The following is a 21,920-nucleotide window of genomic DNA, read 5'->3' as shown; positions in this document are numbered from 1 at the left end:
ATTCTTGACATTCACCTTTGGGGGAGTAGAAGAGGAGCATGGAACTGCACTGGGAGAAGGGAGACTGTCAGAACAATTTTTTTTTAAACAAAGCAGTTAAAATTTTTAAGATTATATGACAAAAATGTTAACTGGACCGGGGACAGGAGGAACATGGGTTTGTTGAGTTATTTTGAACATGGGTTATCACATTATTCTTCAATTTAAAATAACACAAGAAAAAGAAATTATAATAACAACAAAGAAATAGATCTATTTCCTTGAAGCTAGGATGGATGAGGAACAGGAGGTGGGAGAGAAAAGGAGGCCTAGAAGTTGAAAGGAACAATGCAAAGTAAAATCTGAATGAATAAAGATAGGCGTTCCCAATGGCTCCAGTCCTCCGTGAATCCTAACAGTTGTAAAAGGAGGTAACAGCAGTAGTAACTGGCTTAGAGACTGAGGGAAGGGAGGGGAGGAGAGCACACTTGCACACAGTAAGAAACCTCATTTCCAGAAAATGTTAACTTACCAGTATGTACTGTAGCTACTGCAATCCATACATACTGTGTGCTGAGCTTTATCTTGCTTTTCTGATTTCTTATGGTTGGTTAAGGGTACTTGTGCATCTTCATAATGTTTTTTTGCATGGCCATTCACATACCTTACAAAAACCAAATGAAAATTTACTTTAAATATTGCTTTGGAAATTAAAGGAGTAGGAAATGATGAAATTAAATATTAATCAAATCAAAATAAAGAAATCCTATAACAGCAGTCAATCATGTAGTGATTTATTATACTGAATACTTAAAATATGCTCTTTTTTTCTTTTGAGACGGAGTCTCGCTCTGTTGCCCAGGCTGGAGTGCAGTGGCACGATCTTGGCTCACTGCAAGCTCCACCTCCTAGGTTCACACCATTCTCCTGCCTCAGCCTCCCAAGTAGCTGGGATGACAGGCGCCCACCACCACACCCAGCTAATTTTTTTTTTTTTGTATTTTTAATAGAGATGGGGTTTCATCATGTTAGCCAGGATGGTCTTGATCTCCTGACCTCATAATCCACCCGCCTATGCTCCTTTTTTGCAACCAAATACTATAGTCAACTTTTAATTATATACAAGAGTAGGCTCAGGCAAGGAAAGGCATAATCTATGCAAATTGGTTTCAGTACCATAGATATTATTTATAAACTCCTTTGCTGCTGCTTTCACTATAGCTTTTTTTTTTTTTCTCTCAGACCACTAACCCCCAACTTGGGCTATTATCAAAGACAAGCTCTGTTAAGTAAATTACTCAGCCACTTCCCACAGGGCCATAGACTCTGCTCAAGTTGCTGCTTAACATAAAGTGTGAGAGTCAGAGAAACAGGACAATGTTCCATCTCTCACCAATATAGCTTCCAGTCTTTTATTTGAATGCCTGAATAATGAGCTCCTCTCATATGGAAACATGTTTGTTTAGAAATAATCCAAACAAAACACAAATCACCTTAAGCTTACAAAAACTGCTATTTCTCTACATGGACAAAGATAATCAAAAGTTGATTATGTTCATAAAAATTGTGTAACACATTCCAATTCAGATTTAATATTACAGCAGGCACAATGAAACTGAAATAAGGCTCCATATCCACATGGTGTACACCCAAATCCATCTACACCTTCATCTAGAGACTGCACAGCTCTGTCACTAACCACCAACGTGAAGACCCTTAAGAAGCAACATTTCCCAGTTCCTAGAAAGCAGCCAATGTGTGGAAGGCAACGCCTACTTGAAAACTCAGTCAAAACAAATGTTGGTTAAATGGTACCAAAATAAACAGATGCAGAGAGTTAGATGACATTTTCATCATGAGGCACCTTAACTGCACCAGGAACAACACTTACCTTGGAGGAAGTAGGAGAGTTACGGTAACTGGGAAGGATCAACTTCAAACCTAGCCCCTCTACCCAGGAAAACTGGGCACATTCAAGGCACTATTAACCTCAACTTGGAATGTGATCACGTTCTTTCTCCATTTTTTCCCTGTACTTTACACTTTTGCATATACCTGAGTCCTCTGTTCATAAAACTGTACTAAAATGAATTTTAGAGTCAAATAATGATTAAGAGGATAAGCTCAAAAACTAGACTGCCTGGATTCAAAATTAGGCTTTATCACATCCTGGCCATGAGAGCTTGGATGAATTATTTAACCTCTCTGAACTTGTTTTCTCATTTGTAAAATGGGCATAATAGTACTTTGTGTCTCATGGGTTGTTAGGTGATTACATAATCCATAGTTCATAACAAATGAATGTTAGCAATCATTTTATTAGCATTCTTCTTTCTGTGCTTAACTACTACTCATTCAGAATCCAAACAACAATTGCTTAGAAGGCGGGCACATTTAGCACATATTTCAAGATAACATGTAACTGTATAGGTCAAGAAACGCTATTTAATAAAATGTAAGGCTGGGTGCAGTGGCTCACGCCTGTAATCTCAACACTTTGGGAGGCTAAGGCAGGCAGATCACTTGAGGTCAGGAGTTTGAAACTTGCCTGGCCAACATGGCGAAACCCCATCTCTACTAAAAATACAAAAATTAGCCATGGTTGGTGGCACATGCCTGTAATCCCACTACTTGGGAGGCTGAGGCATGAGAATCACTTGAACCCAGGAGGCAGAGGTTGCAGTGAGCCGAGATCACCCCACTCCACTCCAGCCTGGGTGACAGAGTGAGACTCTGTCAAATAAATAAATAAATAAATAAATAAATAAATAAATAAATAAAAGGCAAACTCTTAGGTATCATATAGGTTCAATACTTAATCATCTTAATCACCTATTCTTATCGTATATATTTATAATACCAAACCATGAAAAACAACAGTAATTCATTGCTACAGTAATAATACTGAATAAGCACATTACCACTCGCACATTTTTGAGAACTCATCATCTTTACATAGTCCATTTAACTACAATGCTGTAGTTTCTAAATGTACTAGATGTTTAAATAGTTCCGGTGCATATCAGAGATAAACTAAGAAGTATGAATACTGATATTAAGATTAGCAATGTTTTGCCTGATACCTAAATGTATTAGTCGAAGAGGTTAACAGTTTTGTATAAACTAGCTAACAGGAAATTAAATATTTCCCTCATCTAGTTTTGGATTTTAACTAGACATTTTGGTCTACAGCACAAGAGGAAAAATTTCACTACATATGTCACAAATTTCTAATAACAATCACAAAAATTTTAAAAATAACTTAAACGGGATGGGGTCATGAAGACCAGCAGAATTTATAACCCATATATGCTATTGATAAACTTTGTTTCCTAGTGGGAAGAATATTCACTTTACGATTTCCCTAAAGACAAGCAGTCTAAAATTACCAAAAAATCATAAATTTGGCAATCAACACCTGGGATTACATGATAAAAGAATACTAACCAATCAGCTATGTAAAATGGAGATCCAAATTCAGGCTATTCTGAATTTTCTGTTTAATCTACTTCATCACATTTCTCCAAAACTATGTCAAATTTCTAAATTTAAGCTTGTTTGCAATTGACAACAGTCCACCTGCAGAGGCTAGAAATTTTTCCATTTATTTTTCCAAAACCTATTTTAGTTTGTTGTTTAAGAACATTAATCTCTAATTTTTGAGTTTGTCAGGTCTTTTGATTGGCACATGACCATCAAGATTTAGGTTGTAGAGCACTACGAGACTTCTGGAGAACAGAACTACATAAACTTTATTGCATTATAATTCTCACCTCTCAAAATCTAGGAGAGGAATCTGTCTCTTCAACTGCAGAATTTAAGTGCTTCTACTTTTCTTCTTTTTTTAAAAAAAGTTATCTGTACAAAGTATTTTCAGGTTCCCCAAATCCTAGAGATTTCAAAACCACAACAGCCACAATTAAGAAATGCAGTTAACATTTTCCAAAGGTACTCTTAAGTGCACATGGAAAAAATACTCAATTCCAGGACTCAAAATGTGAAAAATCAAAACTTCACTGAACAAAGAAAGATGCTCTCTTCATGCAATGAGGATTTGAAAATAACAATGGGGAAATATTCTGGATAAATACAATATAGATTTCAGCCTATGGGACTCAGTATGATTTCTCATTTCCTTACTGCTAAGCTATTAACTTCTAAAGTAAATTCAAAGTAGATTTTCTAAGCTAGAAGAGCAGTGGAAATAAATGTGCTGCTATCAGGCAAAAAATCACAGACAATATTTACTTGAGTTTGTGCTAGAAGAGTTACTATTTAAATAATATTATTTTGAGGCCAAGAACTGGGAAGAAATGCTCAGGTTTAAACTGGGGTGGGGTGAGGTAGAAGATGTCGTCCATAGAAAGTAGTATTTTAATGGAACAATGAAACATTTGGTATATCTTAGGAATTAATAATGAACTCCACAATGAGATCATTTTCGAAAGGAATTCATTTATCTGTAAATATTTTAAGGGTTTTTTTCTTTCCCAGAAGAATGATATCATACCTGGGATTTGATACAAAAGTCAGTAGAGGTGGGCATGGGGTAGGTAATAGGTGAAAAAAGATTGCCACGTGTTGATAATTGCTGGGTGAATGGGACATGGGGTTCAATTATACCATCTCTATGTTTGTGTGTGCTTAAATTTTACCCTAATAAAAGGTTTAAAAAACAACCATTAGGTAAATTTGTACTTCAAGAATTCCCTTAGCTCATCTTTCCACTCAAATATTACTAGCAGATTGTCTTGGTCATCAAACTAATTCTTCTGAGTATCAATACGACGAGTTTTTCTCCCCTAGATGTTTTCCCCAGTTGTATCACAGAACAAAGGGATTCAACTGGAGAAGGAAGCCCTACAGAGAATTATGCATTATGATTAACAATGGTACTAAATCCAAACCAATAAAACTGACATAAAGCTTAAAGACAAATTTTAAAAAGCAAATAGGTCAGTGAAGTAATAAGTATGTCACCTACCTTCCACAGTGGACACTTGAACAAGTCAAACAGACCCAAGGGCTTTTGTTGGACCGGCACACTAATAAAAAGAAAAACACACAATATACCAATTGTATCATGTTATTTCCCAATTTCTCCCCATTTTCCTGTGATTAAGTTATAAATTCCATGGCTATGTAGGAATGCTGAAGTTGCAAATCCGTGCTTTGTGAATGCATTTACACAAAATGGCTGCCTAATTAAGTTATACTGAAAAGAATTTAAATGCATGTCCACAACAGCGGCTCATTTTAATTGCTGACTCAACCCAAATAGCTTAACCACGTTAAACACATATACACTTGTCTCCTTTATTACTTATTCCCTTTTGCTACAGTCTCTGACAAGTTAACGACAGTCTATTTTCCTATTAAAAAACTTTTTTAAGTCTAGTCATTTAATCACATGTCTTTGCCATGTAGGTCATAGACCACTACAAATGACAATTCTTTCAGTTTATTTACTAAGAGGCACAACATAAGGTTACAATTAGGAAATCTAAGCCTAGTTTTCCCAAAGTAATTCTTAGTTGCATAAAATATATGACAACTGCACATAATTCTTGCTGATGGTATAATCAAGACATTAATGATTTTAGTTGATGTATTATAGTGGTGGGGAAGGCAAGAAGGTATGGAAATGAAATATTGATTAAAATTTTGCTTGCTGTCTACTCATTCATTTTTTAATAAGTCCTATATAAGTAACAATGTTATTTAAAAGGGAGGGATATCAAAATCACCTGGAAAGCTTTTTGAAAACACCTATGTTCTACTCAAGGTTATCTACATTGGCGTGGGGAAGGAAGTACAAAGAACATGTATATTTTGCGCAAAGTAGCTTCCCAGGTGACTTCCTAAGTACAACCCCTTGGGAGCCACTAGTCAGCCTCCTAGAGGCATGGGAGGAGCACTGCAGCACAACCACACAGGATCATAGTAACCACCTAGCACGTTGTAGATGCTCAATAAATATTTGTGGAAGAGAAAGTTTAAATTTCTTAGTTTAGGATACCCATCTCTTCCAAGATCTGATCTCTACCTACATTTCTCTTGCCCAATCCCGTATCACAACAGGCCTTTCTCACTGTTAAAAAAAAAATTAACCGAAACTGGAAATAAGGTGAATGGAGAACTGTAAGCCCTTTCAGCGTACACTGAAACACTGTTTAATAGCTCCTCCCAAAGATAGTTAATTATAGTACCACTGACCTGCTTACTTGACTAGGACCCAAATTCTATGAAATTACAGGTAATGGAGTTTTTACATAATTTCTGTCCAGCAGACTCCAAAGGTTACAATTATACTACCCTGTAGGATATTAACCAGTTTTGTATCTAACCTAGCAATTTTATTTCAATGTTTTTTTCTTCACTGTCTATACACACTCAGTTCCCAAATACTCTTGGAGCCAGCTTTACCATCTTACTACTGGTTCCCTCATTAATGAGTTAAATAAATTTTTGACTATGTTCATCCTATATTTGTATGAGAGGAGGGGAAAGGAGGTGAGAATAGGAGAGCACAGTGATTACTGCCTGAGGGACTCTACAGTTTGGCCAGTACAGAACTTTAGTTTTGAACATGAAAGCTTTGAGTGGTGAAATCCCCTTCTAGTTGCCAAAGGCCTTCCCTTTTCTTAGCGCATTCACATATTTACATTCAGTATCAGGGCCATCCTTGAAGGCACTGAAGGCATTTTTTACTCAACTGGGTCTAATTTTGTTACATGTGCACGTAAACCACATGACAGAAAGGTGCTGAAGAATACCTACCAAACTGCTAAAACAACTCTGTTAGGCAGGTACTTGGGAAGACTTATTGTGAGGGAGACTGCTGGCTTTTTATTTGTACTCCCCTATGGTGTTTGCCTTACAGCAATGAGAATATGATGTTTTTACAGTTTGAAGAGAAAGCTCAATAAAATGTATATTACAAAATAAAAAGTAAACTAGTACACAGCTTACTTGAACAGCTATTCATGGTTTGAGGTATGATTTGGAGTACTGAGATATTATGAATATTTTGTTTCTCCAGTAAAGCTTTTTTCTCTTAGTAAATATTAAGAACTTTGGGGCCAGGTGCACTGGTACGTGCCTGTAGTCCCAACACTTTGGGAGGCCGAGGCCGGCAGATTGCTTGAGTCCAGGAGTTCGAGACCAGCTTTGGTAAAATGGTGAAACCCCATCTCTACAAAAAATACAAAAATTAGCCGGGTGTGGTGGCACGTGCCTACAGTCTCAGCCACGTGGGAGGATCAATTGAGCCCAGGAAGGTGAAGCTGCAGTGAGATATGATTGCACTACTGCACTCTAGTTTGGGTGACAGAGCAAACTGTGCCTCGGAAAAAAAAAAAAAAAAAAAAAAAAAGATGGATGTAAGGAATGAAGGAAGGAAGGAAGGGAGGGAAGGAGGGAGGGAGGCAGGGAGGGAGGGAAGGAAGGATGACTGTAACTCAAATCTGGGAGAAAAAAAACTCTTATAGGTTAATATTATCCTGAAATAATTATGTTACAATAGTAAGTTTAGGCCCAAGGTTGTGTTTTTGTTTTGTTTTGAGAAAGGGTCTCACTCTGTCGCCCAGGCTCGAGTGCAGTGGCATGATCACAGCTCACTACAACCTCTGCCTCCCAGGCTCAATTGATCCTCCCACCTCAGCCTCCAGAGTAGCAGGGACTACAGGCATCTGCCACCACGCCTGGCTAATTTTCTGTTTTTCTTTTTGGTAGAGACAGGGTCTCATTATGTTGCCTAGACTGGTCTTGAATCCCTTAGCTCAAGCAATCCTCCCTGCCTCAGCCTCCCAAAGTGCCCAGATTATAGGTATGAGCCTCTGCACCTGGCCTAGGCCCAAGTTTTTAACTACCCAGGATATTTTTTTTAATTATGGAGGATTTTTGTCCCTCCTTTGTATGAGGAAAAAGAAATCTGGAGCAGAATCCCTGTGACTTTGCTTTGGGTACGTTTCCTACCAAGTGTTCCTTTCTTCCTCACTTTAGGGTTGTAAACCTACACACAATACACACAATTTGGTGATCTCCTTTTCCCCACTTAAGGTGCATGAACACATTTCTTCATGTTCCTGCATTTAGAACAGGGTATTATAAAGCCAGTCTTATAATATCAACTATCTCACAAGGCTTTAATTTTTTTTAATTTCTCAATTCAATAACACATTTTAAAAAACCAAAAAACTCTAAGACTGAGGGGGTCAAGAGAATGGGAAGTAACTGTTTAATTGGTATAGAGTTTATTTTGGGGTTATGAAAATGTTTCGGAACTAGATAGAGATGGTACCTGTAAAACAATTGTGGATGTACTAAACGCCACTGAATTGTTCACTTTAAGATGGTTAACTTTATGTTATGTGAATTGTGCATCAATTAGACAGACAGATACGTAAGGATAAGGAGAGAAAGTAAAAGGGAATAAACTATTGAATTCCAAAATCATTGGAAACAAGTGACTGTGGACTGTGCCTTTTAATATATCTCAAAAAAAACAAAAACAAAAACAAAAAAAACAAAACCACTTTACTACCTGCCAAGTGTGGTGGTGATTGCATCTGTAGTCCCAGCTACTTGGGAGGCTGAGGCAGAAGAATCACTTGAGCCTAGAGTTCGAGGCCAGCCTGGGCAACATACAGTACTCTTTGAGGGCATAATACAGTCACACCAGATAAACATTTGAAGGCTAGAAAGATACAGAGGATAGGGTATTATGAGGGATTCTGAAGCCAATAAATGGCATTGCTTTGGGGAATATTCACTCTGTTTATACATGCTTCATCCAAATTAAGAACCTTTAATGTACCCAGGACAAATATAAAATAGACTGAAAAACACTGGCTTTAAATTAAACTCTCAATTATTGTTAAGAAGAGAACAGGTAATTGTACAAATAAAACAATACTACAGATAATCTTAAAACCATTTATTTTAATCACCTTTAGGGGGACTATCTTATTATAAAAGGTAGTTTCAATTTATAGATAGATGCGATTCAAAAGTTTACCTGCAGGATAAACACATTTCCCATGGAAACAGTATTAAAGGTTTCCAGGGTCGTCTGTAAAGCCCTAAATGAAACATAATATAGCTGAAATACTCATATACACACACATACTTATACCCACACAATAAAACCACACAGTAATAAAAATATTTTTAGGCTCTGAATATAGTATCTATTTAGCAAAACATAAAAATGTTAAACCAAAGTGTTTATTTTTTTAATCTTAAATGCTGGTACATGAGAGAAAGGGTGATAAGGATAGACACTTGTGAAGGCTTAAAAAGTTAAATCTGGGAATTTATAAGGGCTCTTTAATACATCCAATTACACTTCAAGGTGATGTCAGGGAAAAGGAAGCCATGCAATTTATTTCTCACACTTGGCCATAGCGGTGTGACTGGAAGTCTCATAAGTGAAACTCATCTTTTACTCAGATTGTAAAATTTCCTCAAACCAAGATACCCCGTCCTCCAGCAAATTTCTTCGGTTTACTTGGATTCTTCCAACCCTGACTGCAGTGTCTCACTTCTCAGTCCAGAGGCTGGCACTAACTAGGCTCCTTTCACTGCCTCCTCTTCAGCTACGGCTTCAGAATCTTCCTCTGTCCCTTTTCTCACCTCAGCCTCAAGCTCTTCAAGATGGCAGGAGGGCCCCTTTGCATGGAGGAGATGAAGAAGCTCTATCCTCTCCTGAGCTAGAGCCATTCTCCAGAAGGTAGAAGCTATCACATATGCTGGGCCATGGGGAGGGTGGGAAGAGCCCCAGCCTCTAAAACATGTCTCAGACTCAAGTCTTCCTCCTAAAACCACTTAAACATTTAACTCTCCTGAAAACCAGATGAGAACCGAAGGCACACAAAGGCATCTAAGTGACCTAGAGGCCAAAAGTGGTTTAGTCTGTGCTATACGGAAGGGCAGATGGCCCTTTATCAAGAGAGACCGGAGCAGAAACCAGGGAGTTCTGTGCCTATAGAGGCCTAATTAATCCATGCATATTTTCAGGTTGTGTTCACAAGAAAAAGAGTTCTTAAAACAAAAGCACATCCACACTGAATATGTTATTTCTACATAGCCACTGATCTTCAATATCCTGTTAGTATGCATACAGAGAATCTCATAATAGAGGATATTTGATATTCGAGGCCTACCAACAAGTCTGGAATTCTAAATTTTTGGACAAAACATCATACATGACCGCTTATGACACAACTTCATCACTGTCTCTACACAGAATAGTTTAAGCACATGGCACTGACAGGTAAGCCATTTATAGTGCATCCATTATTCACAGCTGTTTCAATTGGGAGAGAAGGCTCTTTTTCTTCTCAAGAATTCAGAAAGATGAGGATCAGATGACCGGGATTCTAGTTCTGGCTCTACCATTACTAGCTACAGAAGAGAGAACATCACTACCATTCTGGGTCTATTTCCTTAGTGTAAAATGAAGAGTAGGTGATCATCATGTTCCCTCTAAATTATAAAATTATTCAAAGAACATGCTGGGCACAGTGGCTCACACCTGTAATCCCAGCACTTTGGGAGGCCAAGGTGGGAGGATTGCTTGAGCCCAGGAGTTCAAGACCAGCCCGGGCAACACAGGGAAACCCCATATCTACTAAAAATAAAAAAAGATTAGGCGGCCATGGTGGTGCACACCTGTGGTCCCTGCTGCTCCGGAGGCTGAGGCGGGAGAATCCCGTGAGCCCAGGAAGTCAAGGCTGCAGTGAGTCGAGATCACACCACTGCACTCCAGCCTGGGCGACAAAGCAAGACCCTGTCTCAAAGTAAAATAATTTAAAGAACATAAGGACTGGCAAAAGTTAGATGAAACAATCATATCCTCCCCCATAAATAAAATCCTTCCAACTCTACTTTCTGCCTAAGTCTCTTAAAAGGCTTAACAAAAAGATTAACTGCTAATGTAGTATAATTTTCTAAACCAATGGTTTTCAAGTTTTTTCTTGCCTCCCATCATCCCTGAGACACAAACACATTGCCCATCAGTAACAGCAACTCACTGCAACAAGGGCGTGGGAAGTACGTGGAATCGCTGTTCAAGATCATTACAGACAAACATGCTGCTACAACAGTGAAACTCAAAAACCACCCCCCTACACAATTTTTAAAGTGCAACACTCTAAAAATATTAACAACCCATAAGGAAACATCTAGGATATGTTTTTTAAGCAAGTTCATTTTCATTTAGTTAACATTTATATAGTACATACTGTGTGCTATATACAGGTGCTAATTAATCTTCTACAATCCAATGAGGTACAGACCATCATTTGGTCTGTTTTACAGAAGAGGAAACTGAGGCACAGAGCAGTAATGTAACTTGCTAAATTACTAAGTGATAGGGCTGGAAATTAAACTCATAGAGTGTTTCAAGGCACTGACTGTTGCAAAGCAGTCGCCCAGGAAACTAAAACTTTTGTTTTAAAAAGATAACATGCTATGTGTTTCTGAGTCTATGTATGTATTACATACCTGCATATAAATTTTTTAAAGACTGGAAGTAGCCGTTATCAGCTATGTAAAAGGAATGACATGGGGATAGGAGCCACTATACTGTTAAAAGTTTTTCAAACAGCATTATTTCTTTTATAATAAAAATTAAATTTAAAGTGTTTTAAATTTAAAGATACTGGTATTATAAAGTCCTAATAAAATAAACTTATTCTAAATTTTCAAGTAGGAGTGGAAAGTTAAATCAAAATCCAAGATTATAGCTCTATGGATTTGTAAAATTATAATCAATGAAAATTTTGAAATTTTGCAGCAGTTATTAAAACACACACATACACGGTGAAAGTATCAATAGTAAAACTGTTATTCCTCTTAAAACTGGAGGATAGGGCAGTGTCATCATAAAAATTCTATAAACATTCCAGTACATATAAGTAAAAATACATTCCAGACGGACCTAACTTACCTTCCAAATGAAACATTTTTAGATGCTTAAAAGCAAGACATAAAATCTTCTGTACACTATAAATCCTCTCTGAACTGCATGTTCACAAGCCTATTCTATGCTGAAATTTCAGAAGTCTCTTCTATCTATAACTTGAGTCCCCTGAAATTATTAGAGGGAGGAGTTGGTGAAGTCACAAAAAGAGAGCAAGAACTGAGCCATAATGTAATCCAGAAAAGAAGGAATCAAGCTACATGAAGCAACTGCCAAGGTGCCCAAGCAGCCCGAGTGCAGCCAAAATCAGTGTCTGATGTCTCCCCAGCCCCAACAATGCTGCTCATTCTGAAAGAGGATGGTTAGGTTCCCAGGGAACAGGGCAACAGGAGAGTTCTCGTAAAGGGCAACAGGAGATACTTAGGGTCAAAGGGGTGACCAATACAGAGCTTGGGAAGCCAACCAGAGATCCTGATACTGGGGAGGAGACCAGGCATGAGCACCAAATCCAAAGTGGTCAGAAGTGGCTGCCTGGGACTCAAGGCCAAGATCACAGAACCAAGACTTCAGGTCCAAGGCAGGAAAGATAAAATTATGAAGCAAAGTTTATCTTGGTTGCCTTTCCACTTTCCCATGAAAAATTTTTCCACTTTCCTCCTTCTGGGGGCTCTCTTTTGCCTCTATCCCTTTCTTATTCCTGACAATCAGTCTCTTCTGAATCATTATATAAGTAGCTTACATTTGCTGGTAAAGTCAGTTCAGCATTTCTTGTAACAACCCTCTCCTTTTTGCTTAATGGCCTCGTGGTAGATTAAAGATGGCCACAAATTCTTTGACATTCTTCCCATGGAGAGACAGGGTCTATGTCCTCATTCTCCGAATCTGGGCAGGCTCTGTGACTGCCCCGACGCACTGAATATGGCAGAAGTGATTCTATGTCAACCTGCAACTCCAGGCCTTATGAAATCCACAGCTCCTTCTTGCTATTGCTTGAAATGCTTGCTCTTGGGAAAGCCAGCCGCCATGTAAGAAGTCTAATTACCCAGAGACCAACATGCTGAGAGAAGCCCAAACCATGTGCAGGGAGACTGGGGAGATTATGACACCACTGGGGGACAGAGAGACACCACGGAGCACAGAGGTACCAGACAGGTGAGTTAAGAAGACTCCAGAACATCCTCCTCCAAAGTGTCTTCTTAACACACATGTCTGGTAACTCTTTGAGTCCACGTTCTCCACCTGATGCAATCCCAGGCAAGTTCTTCCTGAATTCTTGGCCCACAAAATTATAAGCAAAATGAAATGGTTGCTTTAGGCTTCTAGGATGTATGGCTGTTTGTCATGCAGCAACAGATAACCAGACCACCACTTAACAGAGGGAGCCGTATCAGTGACGCAGCATCATCCACACCCACCAAACAGCTCACTGGAATGACTGACCTGTTGTTTAGGAAAAGTGAGGATGGAAAAGAAACTTCAAAAAGTTTTACCCAGTAGGATTCAAAGCTATCCAACGACTATACTACTCCCTCTACAACAGAAGTAGTGAGAGTAAAGACTTGATATTTATCTTCAACTAAGCTGCCATTGTCCTTTGGACTAAATCTTTGTGTATCACATTAATATTTTAATAACTCAAATCTAGATGTGCCACCTCTATCTCGGGACAACCTAATTCTTGAGCACAAACATCATTCCTAACAATAACTCAGTAGCAAGTAAGTTTAAAACCTTCAAATTTTCAAAAGCACTATTTCCACAGAAATCCCAAATTCTAGGTAAAGATTCTTAAGAAAGTGCCATAAACAGTGGCAGAAATTCCTTTTGTCTTCATTAAAAGGCACAAATCCTTATCTTCCTTCCTTTTGCTTCTTTGGATTATGTTACTTAATAAGCATTCTAGGAAACCCCAGGCTTTATTGAAGGTTGAACTTGGAAAAATGCTTCTAAATAATTACAAGAGTTGAGAACATTACTCATTCTGCTTCTATTTCTCTTTACCCCAAGAGTTCTGACATATTCCTCAGCCAGCATGACTTGATCCCCATCATGCCCAGCAATGCCTGATCCCAGGCCTTTGTAAGCTGGAACTACTCACAATTTTCTCACAAAATTCCTAGCAAATTGTTCCACAACTGACCTAAAAAGGAAGGGGCACAGTGACCAGGAAACTCTGCTCCACATTGTTTTAGCTGAACTAGCCAAATTCCTTTATCACCTGCCCTTGAACCCTTCGAGAAGAATTCCTTCCCTCTTTTATACAAAAATGTACCAAACAGAATGAGTTGCCTTTGTAGGAATTTGTTCCACTGCAGACTCAAAATAAATATGATACAGGTCATGTGACATAACCAATCAAGCACGGGCTTCAGAACCAACTGTCTTAAAGTTGTAGCTCTACTATTCTATTCTATGACCTTACGCTAAGTTCGTTCCAGAGCCTGCCTCCTCCCTGTGAAATGGGTCAAATCCCACCTTCTACCTCACATGGCTATGGTAAGGATTTCATGAGACAAACTACATAAAGTGCACACAGCACAGGGCCTAATCAACGGAAAGCACTCAGTGAATGTCAGTTCCATTCCCTCAAAATCCTCCTATACCAGAATTAAATTAAATTATATTCAAAACGCCAAATACTCAATTTTAATAAGCTTATTTCAAAATTGATGTAACTGTTATAACCACCTTAAATGTCAGAATCATTAAATTTTACGTCTCTAATGTAAAATACTTCAGGAAAAATGCATTTTAGAAGCACATTTTAAGAGATAAGGTTTAGATAACAGAATGCCACTCAGGTAAAACATTTAAGTACAGAAGCAACTCAAGTGTCAAAACTTTATTAGAATACATCAAACTCAGAAGTATTCAGAAAAGACATTAAATCCTGGTTCACTAATCTCATCAACCATAATATACCCTGGGTATCTACTTCATTTAGTGCACTGCCAGTACATTATCAGTAAAACAATGAATAAAACGTCAAAATTCAAATGAACAAAGATGGTAAGTTCTTTAATGTGAACTATTCTATATTCCAATATCCAATAAAATGGGGTTACAAGCCAAGTCACTTAGAAATACATTTTAATTTCTAACTTTTGTTTTAGCAAAGAAGTGAGTAAGAATTTCAAATCACACCAGATTTAAGATATGGTTATCAGCTTATCTTTATGGACAAGTAGGTTTTAAACTCTACCCTAAATAATTCAATTCCTCTTCACTCTATTACCTGGTTCTCTTTAAGGAGCAATATCCTTGGTTTAGCAACATCCTTAGAGGCTAATTTTGAGACTGTGCTTTAGCCTACCTTCCCAACCTTTCCCATGTCAGGGCATGCACAGAAAATATCTGTATGACACATGCACATTAACTGAAGAGGCTTCTCACAGCCAGAAATGATTTGTCTGGGAGCACAGCCACCTCTAGGCTGAGGGGATCATTTATTTCAACACATATGTAATCCATTTGTGGCCCCTCTGATGGGAAGCTATGCTAGCCAACCTTTTACGTGGTTATCTAGCAATGCAGGAGGACGTCTCCCTTCTACTCCAATGTTCACTAGCTGGAACAAAAGACTAGAATTCATTAATCGCCTGAGAGGACTGGGTACAGTGGCTCATGCCTGTAATCCCAACACTTTGGTAGGCCAAGGCAGGAGGATCGCTTGAGACCAGGAGTTCCAGATCAGCCTGGGTAACATAGTGAGACCTCGCCTCTACAACGGGAAAATAACTTGAGCGTGGAAGGTAAGGGCTGCTGTGAGCTAAGATAGCGCCACTGCACTCCAGCCTGGGCAACAAAGCAAGATCCTGTCTCAAATAAACAAATCACTAGAGGAGACCAGCAGCAGCATCTGGGAATCCAAGACGCCATTCCTCTGACGATCTACAGTTCATAACCATCAATCCTCTGAGGCCTATCAGAGAAAACAGATGCTGAAATCCTTATTTCTATCCCATGTATAATTGTCTTGTCCTACTGCCATTCTATAACTCCAGGGAGTGGCTAGTCAACAGTTCAACATGAAGGAACCTCTTGTGAATTAAATTAAATGTAAGGGAGAAGTATCCGAAACAGCTGGTCTGAGCCCAGCTGACAGAAATGCACTGATGAGTGCGTACAAGGAACAGTTAACTGCTTAAAATGAACCCCGACCCAGGGCCTATGATCGGCTACTACTTGACTAAAAATGTCCCCAAGGCTACTTCCAGCTCTCTAATTTCAAGGTTTCCCAACAGAAAAATAATTACGATAGATAAGTATTTCACTTCAACAGCCTTGGATACATTTGTAAGACCACAGTGGAAGGGAAGTATGGAGTAGGCAGACAAATAGCTTGAAGTATTATCTTACATATTACTGCTCACACAATTAAAAAGTTAATTTTTTTGCGTGTTCTTCCCTGCAGATACCTGATAATACAAAAATATCTTTGTACAAGGGTATTAACTGCTGCATTACTTGTAACTACAAATATTGGAAACAACCTAAATGCCCACACATAGGAGATGGGTTGAATTCACTGTGGCACATCCACAGACGGAGTACTAGAAGCTGTTTTAAAAAAGAGAATAAGGAAAATTCCTACAAACATGGAGTGACATCCAGGATATACAGACAAATGAAAAAAAAAAAAGTCCAAAAGAATGTATCTAGTTTGCTATCTTTTGTGAGGGAAAAAAAGAAAATACCCACCTGCTTTTCTTTACAAAAAGAAACACAGGAAAGATCAATCAGAAATTAATGAAATTGGTTGTCTACAGGGGGTGGGTAGGAGTGAGCGGCCGGCATTAGGTAGTGACATTGCTTAGCACAGCTTTTTGTATAGTTTTAACTTTTGGAACCATGATAATGTTTTATATACTCAAAAAGCAAAATAAAATCAGTAAGGATGAGATTTTAAAAATCTTAAAATGGGGCCAGGCACGGTGGCTCATGCCTGTAATCCTAGCACTTTGGGAGGCCAAGGTGAGCAGATCACTTGAGGTCAGGAGTTCAAGACCAGCCTGCCAACATGGTGAAACCCTGTCTCTACTAAAAATACAAAAATTAGCCGGACATGGTGGCCCACGCCTGTAATCCCAGCCACTCGGGAGGCTGAGGCAGGAGAATCGATTGAACCTGGAAGGCGGAGGCTGCAGTGAGCCGAGATTGCATCATTGCACTCTGGCCTGGGGACAAGTGCAAAACTCCATCTCAAAACAAAAAAAAATCTGAAACAGAAATCAAACAAACAAATGAACAAACTTTATGTTAAATAAGTGTATTAAAAGGGAGACTAAAACTAAACCAAATAGCTTTTTAACATAGTACTTTTTATGTTTTCAGTATACAGGCAAAAAGAACTGTAAACAAATTTGAACTCGAGTTATAAGGGGTTTTCTTTACAATCGTATGGGTTAGCAATTCTGGAACTATTTTCTCTGATTATAGAATTGTGCAAATGAGTACACACTCATTGTAGATAATGGGAACCAGTTCTTACTGTTGGAGAAAGGTGTTACAAATATGGAAAGGGGCAAGACTAGGCTTGTGGTGTTGAATGAAATTGTAGTTATCGGTATAAAATCATGGTGATAAACACACAAATACACACAGACATAAACAGATGTAGATATGCTTATTTATTTATATTTCTTAGCTCTATTGTGCTGAGCGATCTTAGTTTATAAACATTATTCCCAGCCAAAAAGAATGAGGGCTACTTGGAGAAATGGCTAATTCCAAGGCTGCAACAGGCTAAGTACAAGATGAGCCTGGAACATCTTGTGCGAGAAAGTAAAAAGAGCTCAAAGAATGACGGCGCGTGCCCAAATCACAGCTTAAGGGTGCTCCCACCAGCTAAATATAAGCTAATTTGAGCCTCAAAATAAATAATGATGAGTACCTTAGAATAAAAAAAAAACCGAGTGCTTATTAAGATAAGTAAGCAAATTAATAGTAAGCAGGGGAGAAAGTTCTTTCTTATAGCAGAATGCCAACTAACATGTAAAAGAATTACGAGTCAGAAAATCATCACCTTGCAACCATCCTGCTAATAACTGATTGAGGCAAGAATCATCAATGGATGTGAAACTACTGGGTAAAACTTTCATAAGAAATGAGGTACATACATAATCTAAAAACATTTCCCACAAATTACTTCTTAATAACAAAGGAGAAAATAGTAACTTTATAGCTGATTAACCTACCAAATATTACCTTAATAAACTAATCAAAGTTAGTATCACCAAAAACAAGACAGACCAACTCTTGATATGATGCCTGAGAAGACACAACATTACTTTTGTGGTATTCCTACCAAAAATGCATTACCTGAATCTAATCATGAAGAAACCTCTGAAAACTCAAACTGAAGAACATTTTATAAAATAACTGAAATGAACTCTTCAAAAATAACAAGACATTATGATGTTAGAATAGAAAAAAAAAAAAAAGCCAAAAGCCAAGACATGAAAAACAAAGGCTGAGGAACTATTGGAGATGAAAGAAAACTAAAGAGCTATGAAAACTAAATATAACACATGATCGTGGATTAGATCCAGGGTAGCTGGGGAGGTAAACAGAAAGGAGTAATAGCTATGAAGGCCATTGCTGGGACAATTGAGGAAATCTGAACATGGAATGTGCATTAGGTAACAGCATTCTATCAGTATCAACTGTCCTGATTTGACCAATATTCTCTGCTGATTGAAAAGAAAGACCTGGCCGGGCGCGGTGGCTCACGCTTGTAATCCCAGCACTTTTGGATGCTGAGGCGGGCAGATCACGAGGTCAAGAGATCGAGACCATCCTGGTTAACACAGTGAAAACCCATATCTACTAAAAATACAAAAAATTAGCCGGGCGTGGTGGTGATTGCCAGTAGTCCCAGCTACTCAGGAGGCTGAGGCAGGAGAATGCTGTGAACCTGGGAGGCGGAGCTTGCAGTGAGCCGAGATCACGCCACTGCACTCCAGCCTGGGCAACAGAGCAAGACTCCATCCCCAAAAAAAAAACAAAAAAAACAAAAGAGACCTGTTCTTGGGGAAAAACAAAACTATGGATAAAGGAGTGTTGTATCTGTAAATTAATAATGGGAAATATATAAACAGAGAGTAAATATATACATGATAAAACAAATGAGGCAAAATGTGAACGACTGGCAAATCTAAGTATATGGAAGTTCTTCGTATGTACTATTCTTAGCAGTGTTTCTCTGAGTATAAAATTATATCAAAATCAAAAGTCTTTTTAAATTCTGAGATTAAAAATCTGTGTCCTTTACTTCCAATTAAGATGATACTTTTTAAAAACTAAAACACAAGGGAGAAGGTTAAATTACCAATGTACAGAGCCAAAAATCCTATAAACCTGGCACTAACTTGCCTTCATTAATGAATGATGAGCTAGTCCAATAAAAGTATTACAGTGCATTAACTGCAGAAGTCCCAATGACCTTACAAGTTTCTTTCACAGGCATATACCTATCCAAAGCCTGGCTTGTGATCTGACTTTGCAAGCAAGGTCGAACCCCCTGGCTTGCCTGTTTTCACTGTTGACTCTGATAACAGCAACAATATTTTGTTCTATTTACCAGAGAAGGTAAATCTGAATATAAATTTTTATTCAAATAGATTAATGTAAAATTTCAGTTCAATGATTTAACTCTGAGTAACTAATAAGATCTATTTCTGATAGGGCAAAACATTGTGCCCTAAAAACAGGATTACAAATGACATACATTTAAAAATGGACACCAAACTAAACGTGGCAAATTCTCACTTCTCTTCTCCCACCTAAGACCCACTTAAATGACAATAAAGGAAAAAAACAGATACAAACCCACAAAGATAAAGAGAACAGTGTGAGGTAACCAAAGCAGACAAAAGATTTCAACAGGTTTTTGTAAGTGAGAAAGAAGTTAGGGGAGCAATAACAATCTTAGTAGTGCAGAGGAAGCTATGGCCTGAGTGTCAGCCAGGAAGAATGCAGATGGCAGGAGCTCTAGGTACAGGGACACAGCAGACAGCAGGTAAGGACAGGACTGAACACAAGGAGACTAGGGGCTCTAAGGACAACCGAGTCATGGAACTTCTGCAATCTGATCTCAGAACATCAGTGGCCAGGTGCCCACCTCCCAGAGGGAAAACCGAAAAACTCAATGGTACCAGAAAAAATTCTCAGCACAGATATGAGTGTCTTCCTCCAATGAAGAAGGTGACTTGCTCCCCACCTCACAGTGAAGCCCACTGTGGACAAGCCCCACCCAGTTACAAAGCTTTTTACATGAAAAAGTTCACTGTTATATGAAAAGACAAAGACAAAACAGATCTTTATTGAAAACCTCCAATCTGAAAGAATCATTTTAAAAAGAAAAAGAGGAACCCAGGAGAAATAGAAACCATACAGAGAGCACAGCAAAACTTCAAAACCAACACACTCTGAACTGCTGGAGTGGTAAGAGAAGATACTGCAAAACAACAGCAAGAGGATATGTGAAAAAGGAATGATTGGGAAACGAGAAAGAGCTCTTAAAAATTTTAAATACAATGATCAAAATTCAACAGAAGGGATGGAAGAAAAAATATCAAGGAAATTGGGGGGAGGGGGGAGGGATAGCATTAGGAGATATACCTAATGTTAAATGACGAGTTAATGGGTGCAGCACACCAACGTGGCACATGTATACATATATAACTTACCTGCACGTTGTGCACATGTACCCTAAAACTTAAAGAATAATAAAAAAAAATCAAGGAAATATACCAGAAACTAGAACCAAAAGGCAAAGAAATAAGAAAATCAGAGACTACACTCAGGACACCCAACATCCAACTAATAAGAGTTCCAGAAAGAAAAAAAGTATAAATTGGGGGATATAAGTATGGGGGGAGGAGCACACTATCAAATTTATAGTACAAAAAAATGTCTTTTAACTCAAGGATGTGAACCTATACATAAAAAATCCCTTCACTTCCTATTAAAAATAAATTTAAAAAAAACTACCCATGCCCAGACATATTTTGAAATTTCAGAATACAGAGGATGAAAAGAATACCCTAAAGAATTATAGGAAAAAGAATAAAAGGACATATGTGAAGGAGGAAATCAGGGAGGCATCAGGTTTCTCAACAGCAACACTGGGAGCCTAGAAACAAACCAACAATGCCTTTAAAACTCTAAAGGAAAATTATTTTCTTACTAATATTCTCTATTCAGCCAAGCAATCAAGTATAAAGGTAAAATAAAAATGTCAGACTTGCAAAGGGTCAAAAATTTACCTCCCTTAATGTGTCATGCAATTAGAGAAAAAAAAAAATTTACCTCCTGTGAGAAAGGAGCTTGATGTACTCCAGCAAAACAATGAAATAAACCAAGAAAAACAAGACATGGGATCCAAGAAATAAGGGATCTAATATTATAAGAGAACAGAGGGAATCACAGGATAAAAACTGTCCAGCCTGGAGAACTATTTCAAATGACAGCAGAGGTCAGAGGGCTCTAGAAAGGATTTTAGAAAAGAGTTAGTGCTTGGAGATTATCTAATCCGTTGAATGGGTTAAAAAATAATATTCACAGATCTTTGACAGGTTTAAAGGAACATTTAAGAGAAAATGTGTCTAAGGTAACTAAGCAATTTTTAAAAGAGGCAATTATTGACCAAGAAAAAATAAAATATTGGACAAGAAAGAAAAATTAATCACTATAGTAACCAAAATATGTAATCTAATTATATTGGGAAATGGAGAGACTGAAGGGCAAGTGGTGCAAACACTGAAGTCTTCATTTACCACAGCAAGATATCAAGGAATAATACCTAAAAATGACATATTAAGAAATAACAGAGCATTGGTTAGAATTATGCAGGTAAATATGAGAGAGAATGCTAAATAGAGCCTACAGAGATTGTCTGTGGACAGCAGGACTGAGAGTGGAGGCGAGGAAGACTAAAATTCTATTTTAAGCCCTTTGATACTATTACCTGTCTGTATATTTCAGAAATGTGTATTACTGTTCTGCAAATATG

The 21,920-nt window shown here is 38.0% G+C and overlaps 1 protein-coding gene across 4 annotated transcripts in view; it reads right to left on the bottom strand.

Annotated features, from left to right (window-relative positions):
* USP3 (ubiquitin specific peptidase 3) overlaps positions 1–21,920 on the bottom strand; it is a 93,159-nt gene that overhangs the window by 56,955 nt on the left and 14,284 nt on the right. For 2 of the 4 annotated variants that reach the window (XM_055362538.2, XM_019010755.4), the window contains exons 2-3: positions 4,964–5,024; positions 512–643 (exon numbers count right to left, since the gene is read on the bottom strand). In XM_055362538.2, the coding sequence (XP_055218513.1) occupies positions 512–540 (29 nt within the window). In that variant the 5' untranslated portion in view covers positions 541–643; positions 4,964–5,024. Of the gene's footprint in view, positions 1–511; positions 644–3,752; positions 3,869–4,963; positions 5,025–8,524; positions 8,678–8,998; positions 9,063–21,920 lie in introns of all 4 variants that reach the window. The other 2 variants (XM_063698586.1, XM_063698587.1) reach the window with 2 other exon arrangements.

Source organism: Gorilla gorilla, chromosome 16 (assembly GCF_029281585.2).
Source record: "Gorilla gorilla gorilla isolate KB3781 chromosome 16, NHGRI_mGorGor1-v2.1_pri, whole genome shotgun sequence".
Lineage (NCBI taxonomy): Eukaryota > Metazoa > Chordata > Mammalia > Primates > Hominidae > Gorilla > Gorilla gorilla.
This window is presented reverse-complemented; position numbering and strand designations above follow the sequence as displayed.